Raw genomic sequence first — 25520 nt, forward strand, 5'->3', positions numbered from 1 at the left:
ACCCACTCAACTCTAACTCTAGGTGAGACAAGGGAAGAACATAGCTACCAGGGTCCTTTGGGGCTCCATGCAGCCAGTGACCATGCCAGGTTTAGAGAAAGCCCTGGTGAGCCTCTACACCAAAGGAGGCAGAGATTCTCGATGCTATATGCAAGGTGCAGCTGTGTTTTAGAATTATAGTCAGCCACACTTTTTAAAAGTAAAAAGCTAGTGATTCAGAGAGGGGAGAAAGAGCTAAGATTAAAGAAGAGGGCTAGAGAATAGAGGTGGGTGGGGGGCAGAGGGGTGCGACAATAAATACAAAATGAGCTCAGTTTTACAGGTGCACTGAAACAGCTTTGCATGAAAACACGGGGTTCATGGGGTACAAGAGCCAGAGTCCCTGAGGGGTCATATCATTTTATTTTGCCACCATTAATCAAAACGATGGTAGTTGCTACCATTAACCATGCTCCAAGGGCTCTCTAGCGGCTACTGAACTCGTTCTCCCTACAAACCCCTGCAACATGTAAGGAGGCCAGCACCCCACAGCTGAGGCAGCAGGATAGCAATGGTGAACCTACGGCATGCATGAAAGCTCTGAAAGGTTCACCATCACTGGAGTAGGAGACAGTCAAGGACAATTTTGGGGATGGTGACAAGCTGGAATAATAATGAGGTTGCGATTGATATGAATATAAATAAATGAAATACATAAACATACTTGATTTGTGTCTCCCTTTTCACAGCATAGTAAGGGCAATGAGTAATTAATTTCTTCCCTTAATCCAGTCAAAAAAATTTTCAGAGTGTAATGATGTCTTTGTTTCCAAAAAGGTTTTCTTGATTTAACAATAAGAAAAAAGTATACAAGAGAGTACTACTCAGCCACAAAGAAGAATAAACTTAAGACATTTCTAGGCAAATGGATGCAACATGAGATCATACCCATAAGTGAAATAAATCGACTCTCACGTGCACACATGGTACTGTCTCTCTGGTGCAAGAAACTGAAAGAGTAAATAAGGACCAAAATGTACAACAGATATTGAGAAATAGGAAGAAACTAGGAAAAGCAGCACCAAGGTGGGGGGAAGGGGAAGGAAGGAAAGAAAGATTAAAAGAAAATAGAAGATAGTTACACTACTAGTTTCTCTCTGCTCACTGAAAAGACAGGTTTGTGTTAATATCATCTGGAGAATGTTTTATGCCCATATCTTACAATCAGAGAAACTACTTAGAAGATAACAATATGCAGCATTAACTATTGCTATTCTTTTACTATTTTGTTATGAAATTTTGTTTTATTTTTTCCATAAAATTGAAAAAATGTGGTCAGACATTTTTTTCCAAATAGACTACAGGCATGCTGTGTGTCTCACTTGTACATATAGACAAAATGGGTCTTATAATATGCTTGGAATGGAATTTTACTCCACTGATGCATAGAGGGAAATGGCATGAATATTCTCATACTTCTGGCTAGTGTAAGAATCAACAGTACTCAGGCTGAAGCAGGAAGCATTATTTTCTTTATTCTCAACCTGTCCTACCAGTTTCTTTCCTTTTACTATTCAATGTTCAAATCTAAGAAGCATACCATTGTATGCTGCTTTCTCACTTATTCTTTTTAAGAAACAAAATCCCAAACTAACTTGAAACAGATTTTAAGCCAAAACTGATCTTGACACCCTCTCCATACTTATGTTGAAAGATACATGTAATTGAGAGTGTGTCTTCCAGACTAGAATGCTGTGCAAGGCTGTGTTTCATGAGATAACACAGCTGTGGCAGCACATCTGAGTTTATTTAAGAAGGGGAGCAACTTGGGGGATTTCCAGTTGTTGCCTTAGGGATCTTCAATAGTAGCAGCAGCAGCAACAGCAATAAAATGTTTTAACAGCTTAAAATTTCAAAGGAGTGAATTAGTCAATAACAAGTACCTGGGTAGAATGAGACAACTGAAAATTAAAACTTGGTTTCATTCAACAACAATGCTGGCAACAAATAAAGCTAGTGCTATTTAAAATAAAATCTACCCAGTTGCAATTACCCTGCAGTTGTGGTGTGAAAGGCTGTGAAAAGGTTAGGGGATTTGATTACTAAGCTAGTTCAAATTACTAAAATCATAGCTTATGTTGGCAAGCCACAGTGGCTCCATACACTAATCCATCTACTTTTATAACATTTACCCTGTTTCTGGAGCTCCAATTTCTGGCTGAGGATTTGAAACTACAGCAGTGGTATGGGGAAGGGGAACACCTTAGGGCAGCCATAGTCTGTGCCAATGACCAAAAAGAAAAAGACTAAAACCAAACTTCATTACTCTATTTTCCAAAGAGCTGCCTGTCTCTTATTCTGATCTGGCCCACAAACCCTGTAATACTATCTCAGACTAAAAGGTGAGTCAAACAAACCTCTATGTCATTAGATGCTTTAGAAGTAGTTATCAGTTTACCAAACGAATGTCATCAGATCTCAATGATAAGTGCTCCTGGCAGCTCAGTAAATTCCTTTACTACAAAATAGGAAGAGCTTTTAGAGTGGTTCTCACTGAGGAGTGTTTGGAAATGTGTGGAGCAGTTTTGGTTATCAGTATGTTGGTGAAGGAAGCGAAGGCAGGTATTAACATTTAGTGCTAGGAGCCAAGGATGTGAAACATTCCACAGGAGAGGGCACAGCCTTGCCCCAAGTGCCAAGAATGCCCTCATGGGACCAGACATGCTGCATGTGGTCCACAAGACTTAAGGGAGTACCCTCCAGACTAATTCTCAGAGGACAGGATTAAGATCACACAATGCACAAGTATAAATGAAAACCCAGGTCTCCTTGGTAGAGGCTTTCTCCTTAGAATACACCACTGTGCCAGCAACTATCTGGACATCACTAGAAATGGGAATTTAAAGGGCAAGTTCATATTTGAACCAACACTGATGAACTTGGGCCAAGAACAAATCTCTAAAACTTAATTTACTTTCATATACCTCAGTTCTAAGTGAGCAGCACAAATAATGAGACTAAGCTGATCTCCGAGTTGACTCTATGCAGACAATTAGATGGGGATATAAAATACAACCCACAGCATCCAAATAAGCCAGAAATGAGAACCCATTTGAGATCAATTTAGGTCTAGAGAGATACATCAGAGAAATATCTACAGACTTTTAAAAGAACTATGTCACCATGAAAAGCCACAACTGGTTCAGTTAAAAAAAAAATCCAATAGAGTAATTTAAAGATATACATATTCGCCTTTGCTTAGTCTTGTTTTGCCCCAAGTTCACGCAACACACAGACCTCTTTTCACTCATGATTTGGGAACACAAAGAAGTACAGCAGGATAAGAAAAATCATTTTTGACAAAATACTGAGAGGAACTATCAGATTTTTTCAACTGAGTCATTCAATACATCTTAACCCAGTCATACAATATATACATGAAGGAATGAGAAGTTTAAACACTGAAAATAAGTGACAAATCAAGTAAGAGAGGTTATGTCAATAAAGACGCAAAAAGAAATGGACAAAGACAAAATGTCTTTAGAAAGATGATAACTCCTGATAACATGGCAACAGCAGGAGCTGCGATAACACAACATCAACATGGAGTCACCCATTTCCCAATTGCGGCCAGCTGTCAAAGCCAGCACCTGCCAGGAGTGCTGTGAGGAAGGCAGGACAAGAAAACAAGCTGGGACCAGCACGCCAACCATCAGGTTGCGTCCCCCCACTCACCAGCCCACCAGCCCCGAGACCCCGGGAGACAGCCAGAGACACTCCTGTCCAAGAAGTCTGAGCACTGAGGACGCAGAGGGAGGAGGTAGCGCCAGACCTCAAGGTAAAAATGGTGTCAAATAAAAGCAGCAGTCTTACCCATGTCGTCGTCTTCGTGTTATGGTCGATGAAGAAAGGCCGGCCGTTTGGAGCGATTCTCATTTCCCAGCCAGGAGGCAGGAAGCTCTGTGTGACTTTGTGTTGTGGTTTGGGGGAGTTGTAGGGTGATGGCTGTGGGGACTGTGGGTTGGAAAGGGTATCTTTCACAGCCCGGCGTACGGGGGAATCCTTGGCACCCTACGGAATAATAATGAGCATTAGGACTTTGCCATGCGCTATTCCACTGTGTCAAAATGTACCCGCATACTGTAAAATGCTCTTCCTTAGAGACGGGTAAGGGAGAAGCTCTTAAAAACCTGTTTCTTCATTCATTTGCTTTTAAATCAATCTAACTTCATACTCTTTCAGTTTTTCTATAGTTGTACCTGTTGGTTGTTAAACACACTATATTAAGAACTTATAACTACCAATATTTGGTAGCCACTGGATATGTGCCAGAAACACAATAGTATTAATATAATTATATTAATATAGAATATTGTATTTAAGCATTATGGACAGGGATTTTACAAAGTGCAGAAAAATGTGTCCTTGCTCTTAATGAGCTCACAGTCTAATGAACAGATTGGCAAGTTTTAGAGCACAGAAACAAAAATCTCCAATACTGAAGATAACCAAACCACCCAGAATGACAGTTACCTATAACATTTACATTAGTCTGTAAATTGCTATTCCTGCTTAGCAGTACCTTGACCAGAGCAAGAAAGAACCCACAGTCATCTCTAGGCATAATCAAGTTTAAACTTCAAACGTTTACTCTCTGGTTTTTCTAACTCTCTGACCTTTGTGATGTTTAAGAATGGCACTAAAACAACACAAACAGGAGAGCGCACAAGCAGATGTCCAGCAATGACTTAAGGATAAAGATAACGCATCAGAGACACGAACGCCCATACAACGAAAGTCCCTATAGTCAAAGAAAAAAAAATGATCAAAGCGACAGCTACGTTTAAAAACTCAATATAAGCACTGGTATTGGAAAGAGTTATTATGCAGTTCCAATGAAGTAACAGGCAATAAGGAGCAAAACACAACAAGAATGGTAAAAGTTCTGAAAAGAGAGTTCCCACATCCAGCACAAGTCACCACGCACGGCGTGAGCCAAATGAGAATGAGAATTGCATGAGAGTCCGGGATGTTATCTGGGCTAGACAGAGAAGCATAGACGGAGTCTGCACAGAACACCGTGCTTCACCAGCACACATGACTGACCAGAGAGGAGGTGGCTGCAAAACTGAAGTCCAAGTTAAGAGTGAAGAGAGAGAGAATGAGGAGAAGCCACAGGACAGAGGTGACCCTGGTTAGACGAGGCAGCCTTCTCACCTCCAGTGGGGCAGATAAAGTTACTGTTGGCGAGCTGAGGCTGCGAGGCCGGCGGATCTGAGGCTCGATTAGGTGGTTGTTACTGTTTGTGGCTGATCCGGAGGCACCATCTTCTGCAAGCTATTTTGAAGGCAAAAACAAGTTAGCTTCATATGAGGATCTCTCTGTGTGTGATTAGGAGCGTGAACCCAAACAACACACGCAGCAATAATAAGAGGTCTGGCCTATTTAAAGCCTGGAGGAAATAATTAAACATAATCATGGGGGAACGAATGGGGAGATACATTCAAGAGGAACAAAAATGAATCACTGGCCTGCATAAAACTAGCCTTGGAAAAAAGAGAGGCAGAGGCTGTATATTGCAATAGGCTCTGCTTTGAAAATACCCTTCACATCGTATTTGGAAAAATGTGACCAAGGTCTGGAGTGTAGCTCAGGGGTAAAGTGCTTACCTAGTATGTTCAGTCCCCAGCACCACAAAACAGACAAACAACCCTCAAAAAACCAAACCCAAAGACAAAACAAAAAATAAAATAAACTGTATCCAAGGCAAGACTGGCTTGAAGACCAGGTCTTCCAAAGGCAAACATTACACTTAAAGGAATTCATGTTCTGTAGCAACTTTTTAAAACATGAGTCCTTCTGCACAGTGCATACACACTGGGAACGGGATGTAGGTCATGTCCATCTTGGCTGTTACGGCCTGTGATTTTAGGTTGGATGGCAATCTTCATACCTGCATGATTGGTCGAGTCCAAGTTGTGGTTCGATTGTTATGATTGACATAGTATGTGCGTCCCTTAGCATCTTTTCTTTCTTCCCAGCCTGAAGGTAGGCCCGGCGTGGTATGTACATAGGCCACTGATGGCTGTTTGTGCAAGAAATCATTATTATTTAACATCTAGCGTCTGTTTCCTGATCAGTTTAATAAAGTTACACACTCCTAGATAATTATATTTTCTGGACAAAGTAAGTTATGTACAGAAAACATTTCAATGAGTTATCTCAAAGACAACAACAGATTTCCAAGAGCTTCATCTACAACGTGAGATGAATCTCACAGCTGGGGCCCACATTCTCAACACTCACCTCTCAGACCCTGAGGTCTTAAACACAGAGTCACTGTGAAGGTGACTATAAGGAGAGAGAAAAATACCACAATCCGTTCTAGTTATTAAATTTCACTATCATACCATGTAGAGCTGAAAGGTATTTCAAGTTGCCCAATGCTGCTGTCCATGAGGGACTCTCTAGATACTTTCCTTTTGTCAAGCCACAGGAAGGCCTGGCCCTAAGTCCTTTCAGTGACTCAGGCCCCATACACAGCAGTTTTCAGGGCAAAAAAGAAAAAAAAAACCCAAAACCAAAAATAAACAAAAAAACAACCCAATACAGAGCACTTCCGCTTTGACACCAGCACTTCCACAGTAGCACAGAATCCTGAGGAGCACCAACAGGCTGTGTGCCCCAGCCTGACCACCCGTGGAGAAATTCCACAGAGCCTCACAGCTGAGCTGTGCTTACCGCAGACTATGGATGTGGAGTCTGTCCCTTAGGTGGCCTAACAAATACATGCAGTTTTTGGGTTTGAGTCATGTGGAGTAACTGTATTTGGACAGATCAAATTAGATTGCAAAGGATTCCCAAGACACTTTTACTTATAAGAAGTAGTTTGAGAAATGTGGTACAGATGGAGAAATACAGGGCTAACAAGGAAAGGTCATGAGATGATGAGACGCACAGAGCCAGTGCTGTTCCAAAAATCCTGTACACATGCGTGCTGCACCTTCAATCTGCACTCAGGAACTGAGGCTGTAGCAGAGGGGCTCAGAAAGACGATACCAGCGCAACCAGGCTCCTGGGAGATTGTGAAAGGCATGCGAGCCCCACTGCTAACAATGCCTGGGAAGGACTCTGCTGCCGCGGGCACCGTCTTCCCTGACCCTCCAGGTGTCTCAGCATGTGTCACCTTTTCTGGACTGGGCTCAGGATGCATACCTCCTCATAATCTAACTTTATCCTCCCATCTCCCACCTTTTATATTCACTACTAACAATGTGCTTGGTGAAGAAGGTTACAGGCACACAGCTCCATTAGTGGATCCCAGGACCCCTCGAATAAGTTTGCTACAAGTATTGTATTCAGAAAAGCATCAAATATGATATTCAGAAAAGTATCTGAAGAGGCTCTGCAGTCTGCTTCATAAGCTTAACATCATACTTCAGGGAAAAATTAACACCCTAATTAATCAGGAAGCCACTGACTCACACTGGTCATTTCTAAACCATGTTTAGCAGGCAGGGGAAGATTATTTGTAAGAAACCTTCCTGCTAAAAATGCCATGACTGTTTCCTTGACGTTTTCCCAGATAAGTACTAAAGGTACCACCAGATAATTCCAAGACTGACCATAAGGCCTCCTGGATCCAGACATGAAGATTCAAGAGCAGAAATGTGAACTGGCAGACTTAATCCTTTTACAACCACAGAGACAGATGGATAGAGCACAGCTTGGACAGAGGTCTTCCTCCTTTTTCTCCAGTTGTAGCACCAATACTAAAGTGCCACCTTCTATTTACTTCTATCTAAATACCCAAGCTGACCAAGTATGTGAGCAACCCAAGCTGTAACCTATGTGAGCTGTCAATCAGCGTTTGTGCTGTGGTTTGACCTACAACTGATATGGGTTAGTCAAAAATGCTTTGATTCAGTAGAATACTAAATGGATTTATTACTTTTCTTCCTCTTTGCTGAGTTATTTTGTGGGGAAAGGCAATTCGATATGCTCTCAGGATACTCAGTTCCAGAAACCTCAAGACTATTTTTACAGTTACTGCATCCATGAAAAGGATATTTATGAGGCAACTGATAAACTAAAATAACTTGGATGTGCCATGGCCAGTCTCAGAATTCAATTCTAAGCTGTACTGATCCTCAGCAACCAGGTTACTTTCACAGACCTATAGTTATCAGGTTCAATTTATGAAAACTTAGAAATGCAGCAGAGTGAATACTGAATTTGATTAAAATGTCCATTCTTCCTTCTTTAGAAAATTGAACTGGTAACCTGTAATTAAGCTGCATTTATGCAAGATGGTATTATTAAAATGTTCCTTTACAGCATCCTCTCCAAACAAGCATGTAGAACAACCTGTGCTGATCCCATTTGTGACTCAGAACACTGCCTCCCACTGCACAAGGCCAGAGAGCAGCAGGCCTTGAGTTCCTCTACAGATCTGCATAAAAACCCAGCCCTGGGCCAAATCAGGCTTCTGCTGCTATGTGCATGACAGCATGCTCCAGCGTCTCAAGAAACAAGCTAGGTAATTAAAAACCAAACTAAAACTTGTAAGTTAGCTTCATATTTGATAGGTTTTCCTCTGTAGACCAAATACACTATACTGTGCCTTACGATGTCAAATAGTCATTAACTCGTGGTGGCTGTTTCTTTCATTAAAATGAAGAACCTGAATAGTTTAAGCTGAAAAGACTTTAATATGATTTTATAAAAAATTTTTTAACAGATTACCACAAAGTCTCCAAGACTTGCTGAAACCCTCTTGTGGTGGTACCTTAACATATTTTTGGAACTCACAAAGCAAAGATCAAAGGACTGTGCTACCCCTCTCCGTACAGCTCAAAGGGAGGGGCTCTGGCTTAGCCTGCCTGAAAGTGACACCAGGGTGTGTTTACTTGACATAAATCACAGCTGTGGTTCCTCAGGCAAAAATCAAGCCTCACGTAGTACCGAGGGAAAAGCACGATATGGAAAGACATGCTGGCATGCTTACTGCAACACAATGTGGAATGCCTCAGTGTCCTTCAGTGTGAGAAAGTTACGTACATTGTGCTGCCCTCACTTCACTGAATAGTAATTACTAACATGTCACAGAAGAATGAACACAAGTAAAAAAATCAATTTGCTGAACATTATGTATCCGACATGTTGCTTTTTAAAAGTAAAACTGTGTATGTGCCTTGTGCACGAAGGAGCATTTGAAAAAAACAGAAGCAAGGACCTATCCCAGGGTGCCCCAAGCGAGGCACACATTTTGGTGAGCGGTGATGTGGGAAAGAGCCGACAGTGAGTCAAAGAGAAAAAACAAACGAACAAGAAAAAACAAAAGTGGCAAAGAGAAATTCCAGGGAAGTCATGGCAAGGAATGACGGGGTGGGAGGGAAAGGAATATAATCCTTCCAAACGTTACCTTGGTGCTGAAGAATCACGAAGTGAAAGTGGGTGAAATGCTTAGAAATTACTGTGGTCTTTAATAATCCCAAACTGAACCCAATCTGTATTTTAATTCATTGATGTGGGGGAGGAAACCACAGAGAAGGAGTAAAGGAGCGTTTCCATAGTTTCCAGAGCCAGACGGGCTCTCTCCCAGAGCACCTTTTCCTGCCAGGTGGCTCTTGCCATAGAGCTTGGCACTACACCGATTCAGATTACTCTGTCATTTTGGTCATCAGTTATTAATGCTTTGAAGTTACAAGAAGGTTGTTTGGCGAACAAAGTGCAAAACTGGATGTTTCATAAAAGGATGCTCATCAGTATAGAGAAATAATAAAACCATCTCATGAAATGATCTCTCTACCTTACAGCTTGCTCTATGATCACCACAGAATTACTGGCAGCAGTAGGAAATAAGCTAGTTCATGCATAATTCTTTGAATTCTACTACAGGATAAGCCTGGTTCACTTCACACAAACCACAGTACCTCAATACCTTAAATTGCACTGATTGTTACTGATTGCCAATTTGAATTTTTCTTTATACAAAGCTAAGCACTAAATTCTGACATTGTATCTAAATTACTCCTTTAAATGATCAACATCCTTCAGAAAATCAGCCATTGTATGTGTAGTTAAATCTATTCACAAAGTAATAAGCAGTTACAGCAAAAGCAACAAAGTAAAACAATAAGGAAAATTCTTCAATTAGCTGTCATACTCAAAGCATAGACCAGGCTAAGGACTTCAGGGATCAAGGAGAACACAGACAATTAAATATGCAGCCAAATCTAAGTTACTCATGAATATAAATACTATAAATTACTCAATGCATCAAATAGAAGAGTACCCACAAATATGAATACTATAAATCATTCAACGTATAAAATAGAAGAGTAACAGATACTTGGCTTGAAGTATTTTTCTGGACCATTTGAGGATTTTAATTATGCTCCCTCATCTTGGGAATTTTTCAAACACATGTCCATTCCTGTGATCAAGCCCCTAGTGATACAGAAAGGTCACTGGTTCATGCTAGAGGCAGAGGAAGTCCAGCCTCCTGCTAAAAAAAATGTGGTATGGGAGACACAGAAGCACAAGCTGGACTCTCATGTATCCTCATGTGATTCCTGTGGTTTTGCTGGTTGTCCTTCAACCATGTTATTTTAACCAAGCATTCTAATGACAACAAAAACGTAGAGGTACAAATGCTAAAAGGTAAACCTATATTCTAAATGATCAAATTAAACACACTTAACCAAAGTCTAATGCTAGTCCAAATAAAATTATATGGTACTAAAGATTATTTCACTTTAGTTGGTGCCTTTGAACAATCTGAAAAAATTTAAAACAAAATATGTGCCTCTCTGTAGCGCAGAGAAGCCAATCTCCATTTAAAGAACGGAGAGAGCATATTCACCATCAACTGAAATATCAAACTGGCCCACTGATTTTCGCCATTAATGTCTGATAAAATGTGTCATTACCGTTGGCTCCTCACCACCCGTGACAGTTGACGAACGCGCTCTCCTAGTTGGGGTGCTGGGCTGTTAAATGATAACCGATGTCAGTGAAATGTATTCAAGGGGTCAACCCACTGCTCAGTGAATCAGGAATCACTGCTGTGGCAGCACCATAAGGCAGGTGGCATGTGATCAGAATCCCTGACATTCTGTCTAAACAAAGATGAGCAGACATTGATGACCAGCAGCCAAAGAGAAGCAGGATCCCCTATTTGCCGCCAGGGCCAACCCAAGGAGGGCGGGATCCTCTGTGCAGATGAATAACAACAGCCTCACCAAGGTGAGATATGTTACAACACAAAAGTGGAAAGCCAGTTGGCTTTTCCCCTACTGTCTAATAGTTAGCACATTCATAAATCTGACAAAACTCAGGTAAGAGGCCACTGGTGATCCATGAGCTCAGCTCATTGTAAGGTAGAAGAGCAGGGAGAGGAATACTCATTTTTATGAAAATAAGCTGTTGGGCAAAGAAAATTGACACTGATTTTGAAAAGGAGAGAAAGTGCCATTAATTCGTCAAGGGAAATCACAGAATCATAAGGCTAAGAAGAAACCCACTGATTCATTATCACTGATTGTTCTGCTCAGACAGTGGAGAGCCCGTGCTGACCCCATCCCAGAAAAGACAGTCTCTTCAAGCTCATTATTAACCAGTCTACTCTGTGTAAATCACAACTCAATCTCCTATCTTGACCAGTAAACTCATTAATTCATTTTTGAAACATAACCTAAAATGTAGGCAAAAATACCCTTTAAAGCCAGGTAGAAATGTACAAGACCAGGAAGATACTGGTTTCAAAGACTTTAAATATACTCTGCCCTCCCTCAAATTCATACATGATAAAAAGTATGTGCAAAAATAATTAAGGATTTGTAGTAATAAAAAACCTAGTCGAGGTCAAATATCAAATTGAGTATGCACATCAAACATTTCCCAAGGCACTGCTGGTGTGCTTTCCAATTTGAATGTTTATTTTTATAGACAGTGGATATTATTAAACCCTCTGCCACTTCTATGTCTGCCAGTAGTTATTACAACAGTGGGAGACTGAGAATGAATTATAGCCAATTCTTTACTCATAGAGCTGCCTTTCAAGACAGAGTGAGTGGAGCAGCTTTGTGGAGCTGACGATTTAGGCTGCTGGTAGCGGGAAGGGGCACAAGGCTTTCTGCGGAGAAGAGTTCTTCCTGCTTGGTGGGATCAGTAAACTTTCAGAGTCCAGTTTACTGGAGCACAGCTACAATAACTGAACGAAGTACAAGAATTATAAACAAACACAAGTAGTTTCAGTCAGGTAAGTGCATCAGGATTGATACAAATTTGGATAAAACCCCAAAGCAATGAGGTGTTCGGCATTTCAGAGACCTGGTGGCAGTAACAATTCTGTCTTGGAGACCTATTCTCCTTGAGCAATTTGCAAGGAAATATTAAAATGTCTCCCTTATTCAGTGAATATACGTGGACAGGAAAAACTCTTTCTTAGAAGCCCAGAAGATTTTATATCAAAGCCAAAAAGCCAGCTGATAACTGAAATGAACATGGGTTACCGGTGGTAGGTGGGCTTGTTCCGCAACCGTGTCCGTGACACTGCAGGACCGTAACCTGGAGGGTTCTCTCTGCTGGAAGAGAGGAAAAGACAGCAGGTTTCAAGACGCACATTCCTAGAAATGAGTCTCACTGGTTTAAAAAAATTATCATATAATCCTATGCACTACATCTTTTTTTCTCCAAAAAGTATTACTGGAGGATGAACCCAGGACTTTTCACACTGAACAGTATCTCCCATCCTCTTTTATTATTCATTTTGCGCCAAAGTCTAGGCTAAGTTCAAACTCACGACCTTCCTGCTGCAGCTTCTGAGAGTGCTGAGATTACAGGTGTGTACCACAAGGCTCAGCTCTGTGAACCATTTTTGGTATTAGGAGGTAATTCAATGAAACACCTTTTCAGAGCAGAGAGTCAAACGATCCTTTGTTTCAATTCTCAGCATTTTCAGCAGACTGGGATTTTGAATGGATTTTAGATTAACAACAAAAGTAAGAAGCCAGGTGCAATGGCATACATCTGTAATCCTGGCACTTTAAAAGAGGCTGAAGCAGGAGGATCACAAATTCAAGTCCTGCCTTTGGGACTCTGTCTCAAAAATATAACAAAAGGGCTGGGGATTCAGCTCAGTGCAAAGGCCCTGAGTTCAATCCACAGTTCTGGAAAAAACTGGGGGTGGTGGGCTGGGATGGAGATGGAGACCAAAACTCCTAGAAAGGAAACTCAAAAAGCCCCTGCCATACTCAAGAGCTGCTTTCTAACCCCACTCAGAATGAGCAGCTTGTACTCTGCTTAGCATGCCAGCTCTGGGAAAATACCAACATGATAAAAAGAGAGGAAAAAGCAAGAAGAAATAGTGGATATACGGATACTCAAAATTTATTGATAACACAGTTGAAAAATTATTAGTTGGTTTCTATGTCCAAGAAAACTCAGAAATCATTCTGCCCTGGTTCTGAAAGATAGAATATTTATAAAGCTCCTGAGTAGAGCTGACATAGCATAAAAAAAGAAGAAGAAAAACACTGAGGTTAATCTAAAGACAGACTAATGTGTAACGTTACAATACGCCTCTCACTTGTTGGTATCCTATATGGTTAAACATGGCCTAACAGAACAGAATGGAGATCCCATTCAGAAGTCAGAGGTTGCCTTACTGCAGGCTTGTATGTGGTATAAACGTGTAGTGTGCACTAGTTTTTAATGATTTGCAACAGCAAGTAAAATGACATAATGTTTGAGCAGAACTCTGCAGTGATGATGGGAACTACGCATGAGCAATTCTGAGTAACACTTCACACTACTGTCCTAACACAGAGTGACCCTGAGCAGAGAAACTGGAGCAGGGTTCTCTAGTCATTTTAACAGTTAACCCAGTCTGGAAAATAATAAAATACTGCCCTCAGGTCTTAGGGTTATTTTATGCTTCTAGAGTAATTAAATGTACTAGCTTCCCGTGCAATAACTAGAAAGTTTAATTTAATATTAGTGGTGATGAAAACTGTATTTTTTTCCCCACTTGGTTCACTAAAAGCATATGACTGCTACGGTTTCTGTGATTCTTTTTTAGGTTTAAAATATATGGCTTTATTGCTTATACTGTTTCCATAGCAATAATTTTATCAATTCAAATGATCTCACACATGAAACTCTTTTCCTCTCTATTTATTATAAAATTTTCATCTTGGTGCCATTTTCTTCTTCTTTCTTCCTCGTTCCTCTTCCTCTTCTTCCTCCTTCTTTTCTCCTTCTTCTTTCCTTTTTCTTTCTTTCTTTCTTTTTCTTCTTTTTGGTATTGGGGATCGAACTCATGACCCACACTCACAGGCAGGTGCTGTGCCACTGAGTCAAGCCATTTTCTTTTTGAAAAAAATTCACAGAAATCACATTAACAAGAAATCCAGGCTACTGACACTACATAGGCACATGGAGTCTTTTAAAATGAAAATACCGTATCAAAGGAGAAACAATTTGTGAGTACTTATTTGGCTTGTGTATTTCATGCTGTCCTACTATCTTTTATATTCAGTGTGCTCATAATGACTATTAAGTTTTATGATACCTTTTTCAGTGGAGAGATCACCACCATTTACTACATTACAATTTTTCAGTTCAATTCTAGAGAAACACTGTTATGCACTGGCTCTTAATTCCATGCACATGCACAAGTTAGCTACGGGCTTTTTCTGCAGTTTCTGTATTGTCAAATGCAAAGCTCTTCCCACTGCTTCTCACTGGGGTTCAGTCCCATCTGAAGTCTCTAGAAGTGCGTCTCTGATGGTTGAAAACCTCAGTTCCAATGCTGTTTTGATGTCAGTGTCCTAATTTTACACCCTTTCTCACGGCTCACACTCGGAGTTAGCAGGAACCTTTGACCTCCCACTGAAACCCTTGTCTGCACGAGTGACTTAAACGCCTGCCCTTGTCTGTGAAATGGAGTGACAGGGTACACACAATACGACCTCAGAAGCTTGGTCAGGAGTTTGAAGCGTTCCAAATTCTTCCTGTGAAATACCACTTTCATGATGAGGGTGCTATTTTTATGACTTTTGCCTGTGAGGTTAAAGCTAGTAGTCACAAAAGTGGCATTTTTTTTTTTATTTTTTTTTTTACAAATCAAGTATAAGAGTTGGTAGTACATTGCTGTTTTCCAAATCAAGACTGCCATCAGCCTGGGCTAATTTTAATATACTCCTGCTTTTCTTAGAGAGGGGGATCTCCAGTAAACATTAGCTTGCTGGATAACCCTTGGTTGTTATTTATATTCGAAAATCTCCTAAAGCAGTAAAAAATGACAGAACATTGTTTAGCTTTTCTTTTGAACAAAATCACCGCTTACAATCAGAGAAGTGAACTGTTCCCCACTGGAGTCTGGGGTGATCTGCAGCCGTCTGCTCAGCTCCTCCGACAGCTCCTGAGGACTGGTCCGAGACACGGGGGAGGAGGGCGGTGGAGGCAGTGCCAGACCCAGGGAGTCTCCGGCCATGTTCACTTCTTCTGAGATGGTCTCCCAAGGCTTTCAAGGACAGAGATGCTGAAGTAAATGCTAGGAAATGTGGATCCTCCCAGCTTCCCCTCAACAGAAACATAACAATAACCACAGGGATGGCTGTCATTAACGTCTAGTCAGCACTTACCATGAGGCACACAACCTTTGTGATAATCATGAGGAAGACATGACTACTGTTCCAATTAAGAGATCAGGAAACTGAGGCACAGAGGGTAACCTGCCCAAGGTCAAAGAGCTAGTGGTGGCAGGGCTGACATGAACATGAGGTCTGTGTTTCTCACCATTTTATGATCCTTTATTACTTCATGCTTAGGTTAAAGTAAACTCAGGAGTTTAGAAATGATTTTCACAGAATTTCTTTTACTTTGACTGCTAAGGATTTATAGTGAAAACAGCACAGATACTAAGGTGTAATTACACACTAAAATAAATTTTAGTAACTTGGTTTTCTAATTTTGATCTGCAACATTTTGTGAATGATCTTCCTCACACAATGTCTAAAAAGAACTGGTCTACTGAGTGCACAGCTATTTTAATTTGCGTTTTGTAAATGACCAGTGATGTTGAATATTTTTTCAAGTATTTACTGGCCATTTCTATTTCTTCACTGATGTCTATTCATTTCAGATGCTCATTTTGGATTGGGCCTTAAATTTGGGGGTCTGATTTTTTTGAGTTGTTTATATATGCAAATCGTAGTCCTTTGTCTGAGGACCAGCTGGTAAAAAAAGTTTCCCACTCTGTGGGTTGTCTCTTCACTCTGCAAATTAAAACAAGGCCAAGATTCTGTCTTACCCTACAAAAAATGCCTATTATCAAGAAATCAACCAATAACATATGCTGGTGGGGCTGTAGGGAAAAAGGAACCCTTCTTCACTGTTGGTGGGAGTGCAGCCTTGTGTAACTACTGTGGAAATCAGTACAGAGATTCTTCAAAAAACTAGGACTAGAGGTTTCATTTGACACATCCATTCCTCTTATTAGTATCTTCCCAGAAAGCATAAAAAGCATCATAAAAGAGCAATATATGCACACCCATGTTCATAGTTACACAGTTTGTAGTAGCCAAATCTTGGAAACAGTCCAAATGCCCACCAACTGGTAAAGATGTGGGTTTTTATACAGTGGAGTACTACTCTGCCATAAAGAAGGATAAGCTTGAGACATTTCTAGGTAAACAGATGTACCCTGAGTCCATATTCTTATGTGGAACAAATCAGACAAATGTAAATACTGCATTGTCTCTCTGGTGTGAGAAACCAAAGGTGTAAACAAAGACCGAAATGTGTAACAGGTATTGTGAAATAAGAAAAAAAAAAAGTTCAAATGGGCAGGGGAACAAAGAAGAGGGGAGGGAGAAAGGAAAGAAAAAAAAATGAGAAAAGAAGGAAAAAATGGAAACAAAGCTTTTGTAAATGGGGAGGGAGTGTTGTAGGGAGGGGGCGAGTGGGAAAAGAAAGAAATAAGTTATATCATGTACAGGGACCAAAATAATAAATGTGATCATTTTATAGAACAAAATGTACCAAGAAAATCTGATTGTAAAAGTTAAACAAAAGAAAAGAATTTCTGAATAGCTGTATGTGAGGAGAAATAAAAAAGGATATGGCTAGAGCTTGGGGAAAAATAAACTACAAAGTGTCTCAGGATTTTCCTATTAGAAATAGTGCAGTCCCTTTTGTAATGATATAAGGCCACTGTGCTTGTCACACATAGTATTTATAAGCATTTCTAAATTAATCAATACCATCCCAGACATCAACTAGCTACAAGGCCACAATCTTACATCCTAGACAAATACCACTGGACTGAACAGCTCTGAGTCTGAGGGGCGGTGGGGACAGTGTACCTCGGGGCCCTCTCCGCCTTCCGAGGCCTCGGGCTCCAAGTCCTCGCTGATGTGCCTGCGTGAGCGGAAGCGCCTGTGTGCCGCCTCCTGGTTGATCTGCCTGATGTTGTTGTCGGACTCGGAAGACACATCCCTGCAGGCAGGGAGAAGGGACGTGAGAAGAGAAACGATATTCAGTTCCGGGCCTCCACCCATCCAGCCCTCACCGAGGGCCACCAGGCCTGGTCACCAAAGCCGAGCTCTCTGAGCTCCACGCCAATGCCAGGCTTATTTCAGTCTACAAAAAGCAATTTTTCAGTGCAGCTTTGAGGCACGCACAGTGCTTCCTCAGTACGTGTAGGGGCCGGTTCCAGGATCCCGTTGGCTTCCTCACAGAGGCAAGTGCCACAGAACCCACACATGACCTCCTGTATACTTGAATAGTCTCTGGATTCCCCATAAAATCTAATACAATGTAAATATGATACGAAAAACGGTTGCACTGCCTTTCAGAGAATAATGACAAGAGAAAAAAGTTCATACAGGTTCAGTAGAGTGCTAATTTATTTAAAGAGTCCAGTAATGACCCCAAAAGCTATTTTTTTGGTCATAACTAATAGATCAAAGACTACAAGACATGCAAACTCAAAATTGCAATCTGGAAGAAAACGTTCCTGAGCCACAGTGACTTTGCTCAACTGCTTTCTATCTCACTGTGACAAAATCTCAATCACATTTCTGACTCCTCCTTCCCCTCAAACCTACTTTTAAAAATCCAAATAAACGCTAGGAGTTAACTTTCCTGGTCAACTGGCATTTGACAAACACTGCACCTGCAATGTCATGAACTCTACTTCTGTGACACAAGGGTCTCAATTCAGGATCTGAATGCATCAACTTAATCTTGCAAACATTTTGCAGTGTATTACAGGTTATCACTTGGGAGAAACAGGCTTTCCGGGTAGAAGTTTAAATGCTACAATACTGTTCAGGACACTTCCAAGTACTTTCAGTAAAGCTCATGTTCAGTTAAGAGGAAATTACATTGAGATTAATGTTTTCAAATAGTTGAAAGTATTTTAGACAAAGTAAAATACAGTATTAATCAGGAGCCCTCACCATAGAACTTTTCTGAACAAAGCTTTTAAATTTCTAATACAGTCTCTAATTTACACTACATCCTAAATAAAAGAACTTGCTTAATTAAATGAAATGGTGTAGCTAATTACAGACTAGTTACTTACTTAACTGAATGAAAAGCATCTCCCTTCTCTGACAGTCACCACCTAAGTCCATGTAAGACTATTTGCAAGTAAATGGTTGACTTTTGGACACTAGCTGCCTAAACAGTTGAGTATTTCAAAAAAATATTCTTTACAGTATTAACTTTGGTAAAGGGGACAGTGACTAAAAATGAATTGTTGATTATGTTAGTTGCTGTATTTATGATTTTATGTTGCTGTAGTAATTTTTATGACATTTGACATTTAGGTACAGCATGATTATAAAATATAAAAAATTATTATGCAACAACAACGACAACAAAAAACCTGGAAGGAAAATGATCAGAATACACTTAAGAAGTGTGCAAATAAATTCAGTAGTGCAAGGTGGCAAAGGAGTTACACAGCACCTTCTCTGACTTTTTATTAAGGATGAAAGCAGTTACACCTGACTTCAAATCTAAGCTTTCTACGAAGGTTTTAAATCTTCCTCAAAATGCCAGTTGTGGCTACTGTCCGGTCTCAGTGAAGGAATAACCTGTACACAGTTATATGTGCCAGGCCCTCTAGAGCAAGGATACACTGAATTGTTACAAGTACAAGGGCTCTGAGAAGTGGGGAAGAATGAGACTTTAATATTACTACATCGATATCTCACATCGTTCAGAAGTACACAAAAGTCACAACTCCAGGACTGATTTTTAAAAACAGAAGCGGGTTCAAAATCAATTATGTCAGTCTTCCTTATCCAACATGCTCACATAATCAGTAATCAGTGTGAAGCAGAGAGAACCAAATAATTTCAGACGCAAAATAACTCTGATTTTGAAAGTTTAACCAGGGGCCTCCATGGGCTTGGGCGGTGACAGTATTCACTGAAGGAAGGCCCTTTCAATTAAGCAAATACGGGGCTGCTGACGTGCACTACAAGTTTAAATGGTCACTAACAGGAAGATGGCACTTACCATTTTTCTGACCTGATAAACAAATAAAAAACGATTTGCTTGTGGGGCACAAAATAATTTTAAAAATGGCCACTTCAATTTTTCTTCAGTCATTAGTTTTGTACGTACAGTTTACACTTGACTTTCAAAGGAAATGACACAAATGACTAAGGTAACAGTGGAGCAAGCCGCTTGGAAATCAAGGTCGGTGCCAACTGAGATCAGCGGCTCAGACAATTTTCATTCCCCGTACAGTGCGACTGAGGTGTTGCTATGAACCACACAGGGGAGATTAAATTATCGTTAAACAGATAAATAAAATATTTTATAATAAAAAAGAGTTAAAACAAGTGTTTCAGGAGACCGAGATGGAAGCAAGCCCCTGCCTGTGAGCCATTCTGAGCGTGGATGGGGAGAGCAGTGAAGGAAGCAAGCCACCACCTGTGAGCCTGTGGGCCAGCTGAAACACCAACTGGGGTGAGGACAGCAGCACCCCCCACGAGCAACCAGCTGATTGGGAGGTTGGTGTTGTTTGATTGACGTTGCAAGCCTAACGCCGAGCAACTATCTGGAGGACGATAATATGCAGTGCAGTAACTGTGGTGGATTTCCTACTGTCATATCACTGTTTTGATTTATTTTATTGTTGTTATGCCCTTTAAAGAGAAACACAACCTGAAAGAGTTAGTGGGATCCAAAATGTACACTAAGTATTGTGAAGGTGAAAGGGGAGGAAATGTCTAAAAAAGGGAAAGTGGTAGCCATTGTTAATTGCCTATTACCTTGTTTTGAAGTCCTGTATTGTTTTCATCGTTTTGTTTGGTTTGATTTTGTTTTGATAGATTCTATCATGTCTGATGGTATACAAAGCTATTTTGAAGATAATAATATATATTATGGTAGCCATTGTTGATCTCCTATTGTCCTGAAGTCCTGTATCACTTTCATTATTTTGTTCTGATTGATTTTATTAGTCTTATGGTATGGGCACCTATTTTAAAGGTAACATGAGGCATTCTGGTAGCCACTGTTGATTTTCTATTATCTTGTTTTGAAGTCGTGCATTGCTCCTATTAGTTTTGCTTGGATTGGCTTTATTCTATTTTGTTTTGTTCTCTTCAAAATAAATTTTAAAAAAGTTTAACAACTATGTTTTTATTTACAGAATGTCACAATTTGTTAACTTTTAAAAAAACTGTATTTTTACACTGCTTATCTTCACTTTACACTAAAATAAGATTTTAAAAATCTACGATAAGGGGTGTTTTAAAAGCCATCACCAGAACTAAACAGGCTGGTGTGAGCTCCACGGTCACTGGTGCTCACTGGGTCAAGGCCTAGAGCGTGCACCAAATCATGGGCCGAGAACCACTTCCAGAAACTGCTTCTGTAGTCAACCGTTCATTTAAAAATGTATGTTCTCAGCTCCTACTTTGTGCCAGATTTGAGGGTTAGATCTATGAATAAGGAAATATGGTCCCAGTCCAAACAGGCTAGGGAAGACTCTGTGCCCTGGGCCATGAAAGGCTCCTGGGGAGAGCTGGACAGCAGAGGAAGGCCTCGGCCTAGCGGGAAAGGAGCACGCTCTGGACTCTTGGTTTCTGCTGGTTTGGGGTGCTACCCACAGGAGCCAGAAACCAGAGGAGAGCACGGAGAAGGCAGCTGTGATGGGGCCACTGGATGAATTCCAGCAAGTGACCTGGTGAAGAACAACTCTGTAAGGACATCCTGGGAGCAAGGGAACATCAAAGACAGAACATAAACCTGTTTTCTGTGGGTTAAAGTATAGGGAAAAGTCTGTAGTGAACTGGGAAAGAAGTAAGTCATTGACACAGTCTTAAATTCTTTGCTTAGCACATGACAACTGCTATGATTTCCTGAGATACCCTGTCAGTTAACGTATTTTCTAACAATATCAATTTCCTTCTGAAGGATACCGCAGTGTTCTGTGAAAACTGAACTATGGAAAAGCTGACTTTTGAATTAAAGCAATTCTTAACCATAATTCTGGAGACGGAGGATTTTTTGGCCAAGCCAAATAAAGTTAAGGAGAAAGACCCCAAACTCATAAAAGTGCAGAGAGAATGAGATGCTAGTGTGGCTCCTAACTTTTGTTTTGCTTTCTAAACGCCAAGCCCTGTGGAGATGAGGGTTTTCCTGTGTTCCATCAAGTTCTTCTGATGCCTTTCTTGGTCCAGCTTCTGCCTGGGACAGTGTGCCTCACTGATGGGGACAGTCATGTGCAGCTAACTTTTTCCTAAACCACATGTGAACCTGAACTTGAGTTAAGACCTGCTTCTTCCTTGTCACTTCTGGATTCATGATAAGCCAGCACTGTGAGGGTGTATCTTTTGTTTTGGATTGGTTCTTTGGGACACTGCCACCAATACCTGTTCTTAAGGTATGACTGACACACATAAGAACTTGTACTTATTCAATGGACACATCTTGCAGAGTTTGGGGATAAGCATACAGCTGTGAAACCATGTAAAATCATAGTCAGAACATTTAAAAACATGTTTCATAAGTCTGAGGCAAGTATCCTTACTTATTACCTAGAGGATAGACTTCAATTTACACGGTACTCATGAATGAAGTTGAACATTTTTCCATCTATGTATCAGATCAATATTTCTTCTTTTGTGATTTGTTCCTGGTTACCTTTTCACAGAGGCCATTTGACACTCTGGCTACCACAGAATACATCCTTTCTAGGTACTTCTTTCCCATGCTGCTTAACAAAAGTGGATGGTAGTACTTTTAGGGCACTGCTACCATGATTCTCATTAAGCACGTAATCAAGCCCAAGGGGATTCAAAGTCATTTTTACTAACAAATAGCTGGAGTAGTCAAAATAGCTTAGCATGCTGTTAACAGCTGTGGTCACTAATGAAAGGGAAGCAGTAAAACATAATAAAAAGGATCTCAATTAACCATTTCCATTTATATTTATTACTTCAATGTCCTGATACTTATGCCTTCCTGGGGGCAATGAGCTGGCAGCCATGCTCGGTGGTCCAAAGTCAACAAAAATAGGTGATAGCCACAAGAGCAGCTCAGGGAGGATTGGCAATTTATTGCTCCAGCATCTACAAGCCTTATTTCCACATTAAACAAAACAGCCCAGCTGACTCGGTCACTTCCCCCACCCAGTCATATGTGGAATATCTTCACAATTTCTGATGATGATGGGTTTGCAAGAACACTTTCCAGCACACTGCTAATACTACCTGCCTAAAATGCGTTGTTAGCAAATTTCTTTCTGGTTAGATTGAAGAGAAAATTGTGTCTCCCATTATACTTGCCTTTATTACATATTAAAAACCTATATAATGTATAATTGATAATTACCCTCCTTGTCTTGGCTGCTAGAAGTTTGTAGTTTGTAGGGTAATTCTTCCTTTCCTTAGTACTCTGGTTTTGCCTTTCACTGTATCAGTAGATACAGCAAGCTACCTCAAAAACTTTTTTGAGACGTGCTGAAGTTTGATTAGGATTTATTTGCTAGGGAGCAAAACACTACTTGGCTCACTGTACCCTGAGGCTGGTAGGCAATTTAAAAAACCAGTAATTGGTAATTCTGACTTCGCAAATCTCCTATCTGTTTCTAATTATATCAAGGGAGTAATATATAAATTTCTCAAAAAGAAAAAAAAAACTTTTGAGAGGATTGTCAATTGCACAATTAAAAGAAATAGAAATTCAGAAGCATAAAAGAGAAAATTGAGAAGACAATTTGGGTTGCTAGAGTAGTCAACAGCTGTGATCTATTCTGGGTCAGTTAGGAAGGAGAAGAGAGCAATATAATCATCAAACATAAGATAGATCTTGGAAAAATAGAGGTGAGAAATCTACATGAATAAGATATATAGAACAATGCAGTTCATCCCGCAAATGACAGCAGGTGGTGGTACAAGGATCACGCCTCTTCCTTCTGATTCACAAGTTCTGTCTGCTCCCACACTGTACCCCCAGAGAAGACGAACTACCTGCTTTACTGATGCTAGATGTACTTCCTAGCCTATCCCAGAGCTGCAGGAGCCCACTCCTACCTGTGCAGAGCTGACCAGGTAGTCCCGACACTGGAATACTTACATTAAGCTTGGTCGGTGCCACTGTGTGGTCCGGTTGTTGTGGTTGACATAGTATGTTCGGCCTAAATTGTCCACTTTCTCTTCCCACCCTGGAGGCAGAGGTGGAGGAGGAAGTTCCTCCTGGTGCTGAGAAGCTGAGTCATTGGAGTCAACAACTTCCCACCCATGCTGTGGAATAAAATCAAATGGAAGATTATGAGGGTGATTCTTCAGACGATGGGGGAAAGACAATGACGATGTGTCCTGCATGTCTTTCTGTTCTGTCGTCATGCCCTTCTGGGTTCTTGCAATGGCTTCACATGCCACACTGGATAAGTTCCCAAAAAAGGGAAAACAAACACTTCCAGGCCTTCAATTAATTGTGCCACTTACTAAGGAGGACTACATCAATGGGAAGCTGTGTGGGTTTGGATGTGCAGTTGAAGGAACTTAAGACTCATGTATTCTTTCATATCTCATGTTGTCATTATGATCTGAGAGCCTTCAGGGCTGCAGAAAGCTGGGCCGACAGTGTGGACCACATCACAGCCATCGCTCCCTCAACATCTCATGAGGCGAAGATGCATCATGCGTATGTGTTCTAACAGGGAGCATGGTGTGGGGGAAGGGGACCTCAGAGTTCTGCTGGTGTCCACACAGGATAGAGTGCAGAGCAGACAAAGCCTCCACTCTGTGTCTGCTATGATCCCAGGGGCCAGAAGAAGTCTGGAAGCTCCTGCCACTGCCTGCTTAGGTCCTGCACACAAACAGGCTTCACGGTACCAGGGTTAGAGTTACATTTTACAATGCATACCTTAGGCATTAAGTATTGCTTTTCTAACATCCCCTAGTAAAGTCACTGGAAAATTAAGTAATTCACTGGTTACTGCAGTTGGAAAGCAAGATGACTGTAAAAAATTCCTTGGATTTGACATAAAAATCTGTTGCTGTGCTTTATAAAGTCTCAGCCTCCACAATGGCCTGCCACCCACTTCAGTCCTTGTCACATGGGCAGGGCTGTGAGCCCACAGTGGACACTGTGGAACAACAGCCTCCTGGTTGGAGGGGGTTTGGTAAACTTGCCCACAACACATTATTCACGTATCACATATATGCGACAGCTGCAAACAGATGTGAGAACAGAACAGCCGTAGAAAGGCCTTGTTCAACAGATGCTTTCCAAATGCTTAGAGAATGTGGTTTTTTTTTAAACCGCTATCTCAGCATGTGCTGAGTAGGGTAGAAAGGGAGCCACAATACAGGTATGTGACAAGAAAATTAAGAGGCTGCTGTTCCAGAAGGACAAAAAATTCTTCTGACCAGCTAATTCCAAGGAGGCCTTTCGAGAGTGGGGGCTGTTCTAATGCATGCTATCACCTGTAGAGCAAACAACTCAGAAATGGGAGATTTTCTAAATGGTCATATCCACTCTGAAGCAATTTCAAGTGTTAAATGGCACTTACAAGGAGCTGAAAGTCCAAAGCAGTAACAGCCTCAGGCATACAAGGATAATTTTGTGGATGGTGGGGCTACTGATACGAGAAATTGGAGCATTGTCTAGGGAACACTCTCCCCAGTTGCATCATAAAATGAAAAATTTGACTTTTTTTTACTAAAACAAACACATGGGGAAGACTATCAAAGATACATTCAGTGACACTGTAACTCTTTTCATATTTAACTTTATATACTTTTAACTTCCTTCAATGCAAAGTCTACAGTAGAATACGAGTGAGGTCTCAGCCAGAAACACATGTCCAGGCGCAGGCCTGCAGCCCTTTCACCCACCTCCATGTCGTCTCTCTGTTCACTGTTTTCTTCATCCTGACCTCCGTTTTTTGGCATGTAGGCCATTTTCAACCGCAAAAATCCCTTAACTCGAGATTTATGACTGCATAAAGGAAGAAAATTAGTTATAAAGGGTATGACTTGTGAACATCCTTCCTT

General features: G+C 40.8%; 1 protein-coding gene across 9 annotated transcripts in view; it reads right to left on the reverse strand.

The window, feature by feature from the left end:
* The window catches only part of Nedd4l (NEDD4 like E3 ubiquitin protein ligase), a 335786-nt gene that overhangs the window by 52602 nt on the left and 257664 nt on the right, over positions 1-25520 (reverse strand). For 5 of the 9 annotated variants that reach the window (XM_003474136.4, XM_013157143.2, XM_063231561.1 and 2 more), the window contains 9 exons: positions 25362-25464; positions 23596-23762; positions 17355-17487; positions 15335-15511; positions 12498-12569; positions 10914-10973; positions 5933-6064; positions 5197-5316; positions 3853-4050 (listed from right to left, as the gene is read on the reverse strand). In XM_003474136.4, coding sequence (XP_003474184.3) covers positions 3853-4050; positions 5197-5316; positions 5933-6064; positions 10914-10973; positions 12498-12569; positions 15335-15511; positions 17355-17487; positions 23596-23762; positions 25362-25464 — 1162 coding nt within the window. The remainder of the gene's footprint in view (positions 1-3852; positions 4051-5196; positions 5317-5932; positions 6065-10913; positions 10974-12497; positions 12570-15334; positions 15512-17354; positions 17488-23595; positions 23763-25361; positions 25465-25520) is intronic. The other 4 variants (XM_005005527.3, XM_013157142.3, XM_013157144.3 and 1 more) reach the window with 2 other exon arrangements.

The sequence above is a fragment of the Cavia porcellus genome, unplaced genomic scaffold (assembly GCF_034190915.1).
Source record: "Cavia porcellus strain 051 isolate PalLab524CR breed Dunkin Hartley unplaced genomic scaffold, mCavPor4.1 scaffold_20, whole genome shotgun sequence".
Classification (NCBI taxonomy): domain Eukaryota; kingdom Metazoa; phylum Chordata; class Mammalia; order Rodentia; family Caviidae; genus Cavia; species Cavia porcellus.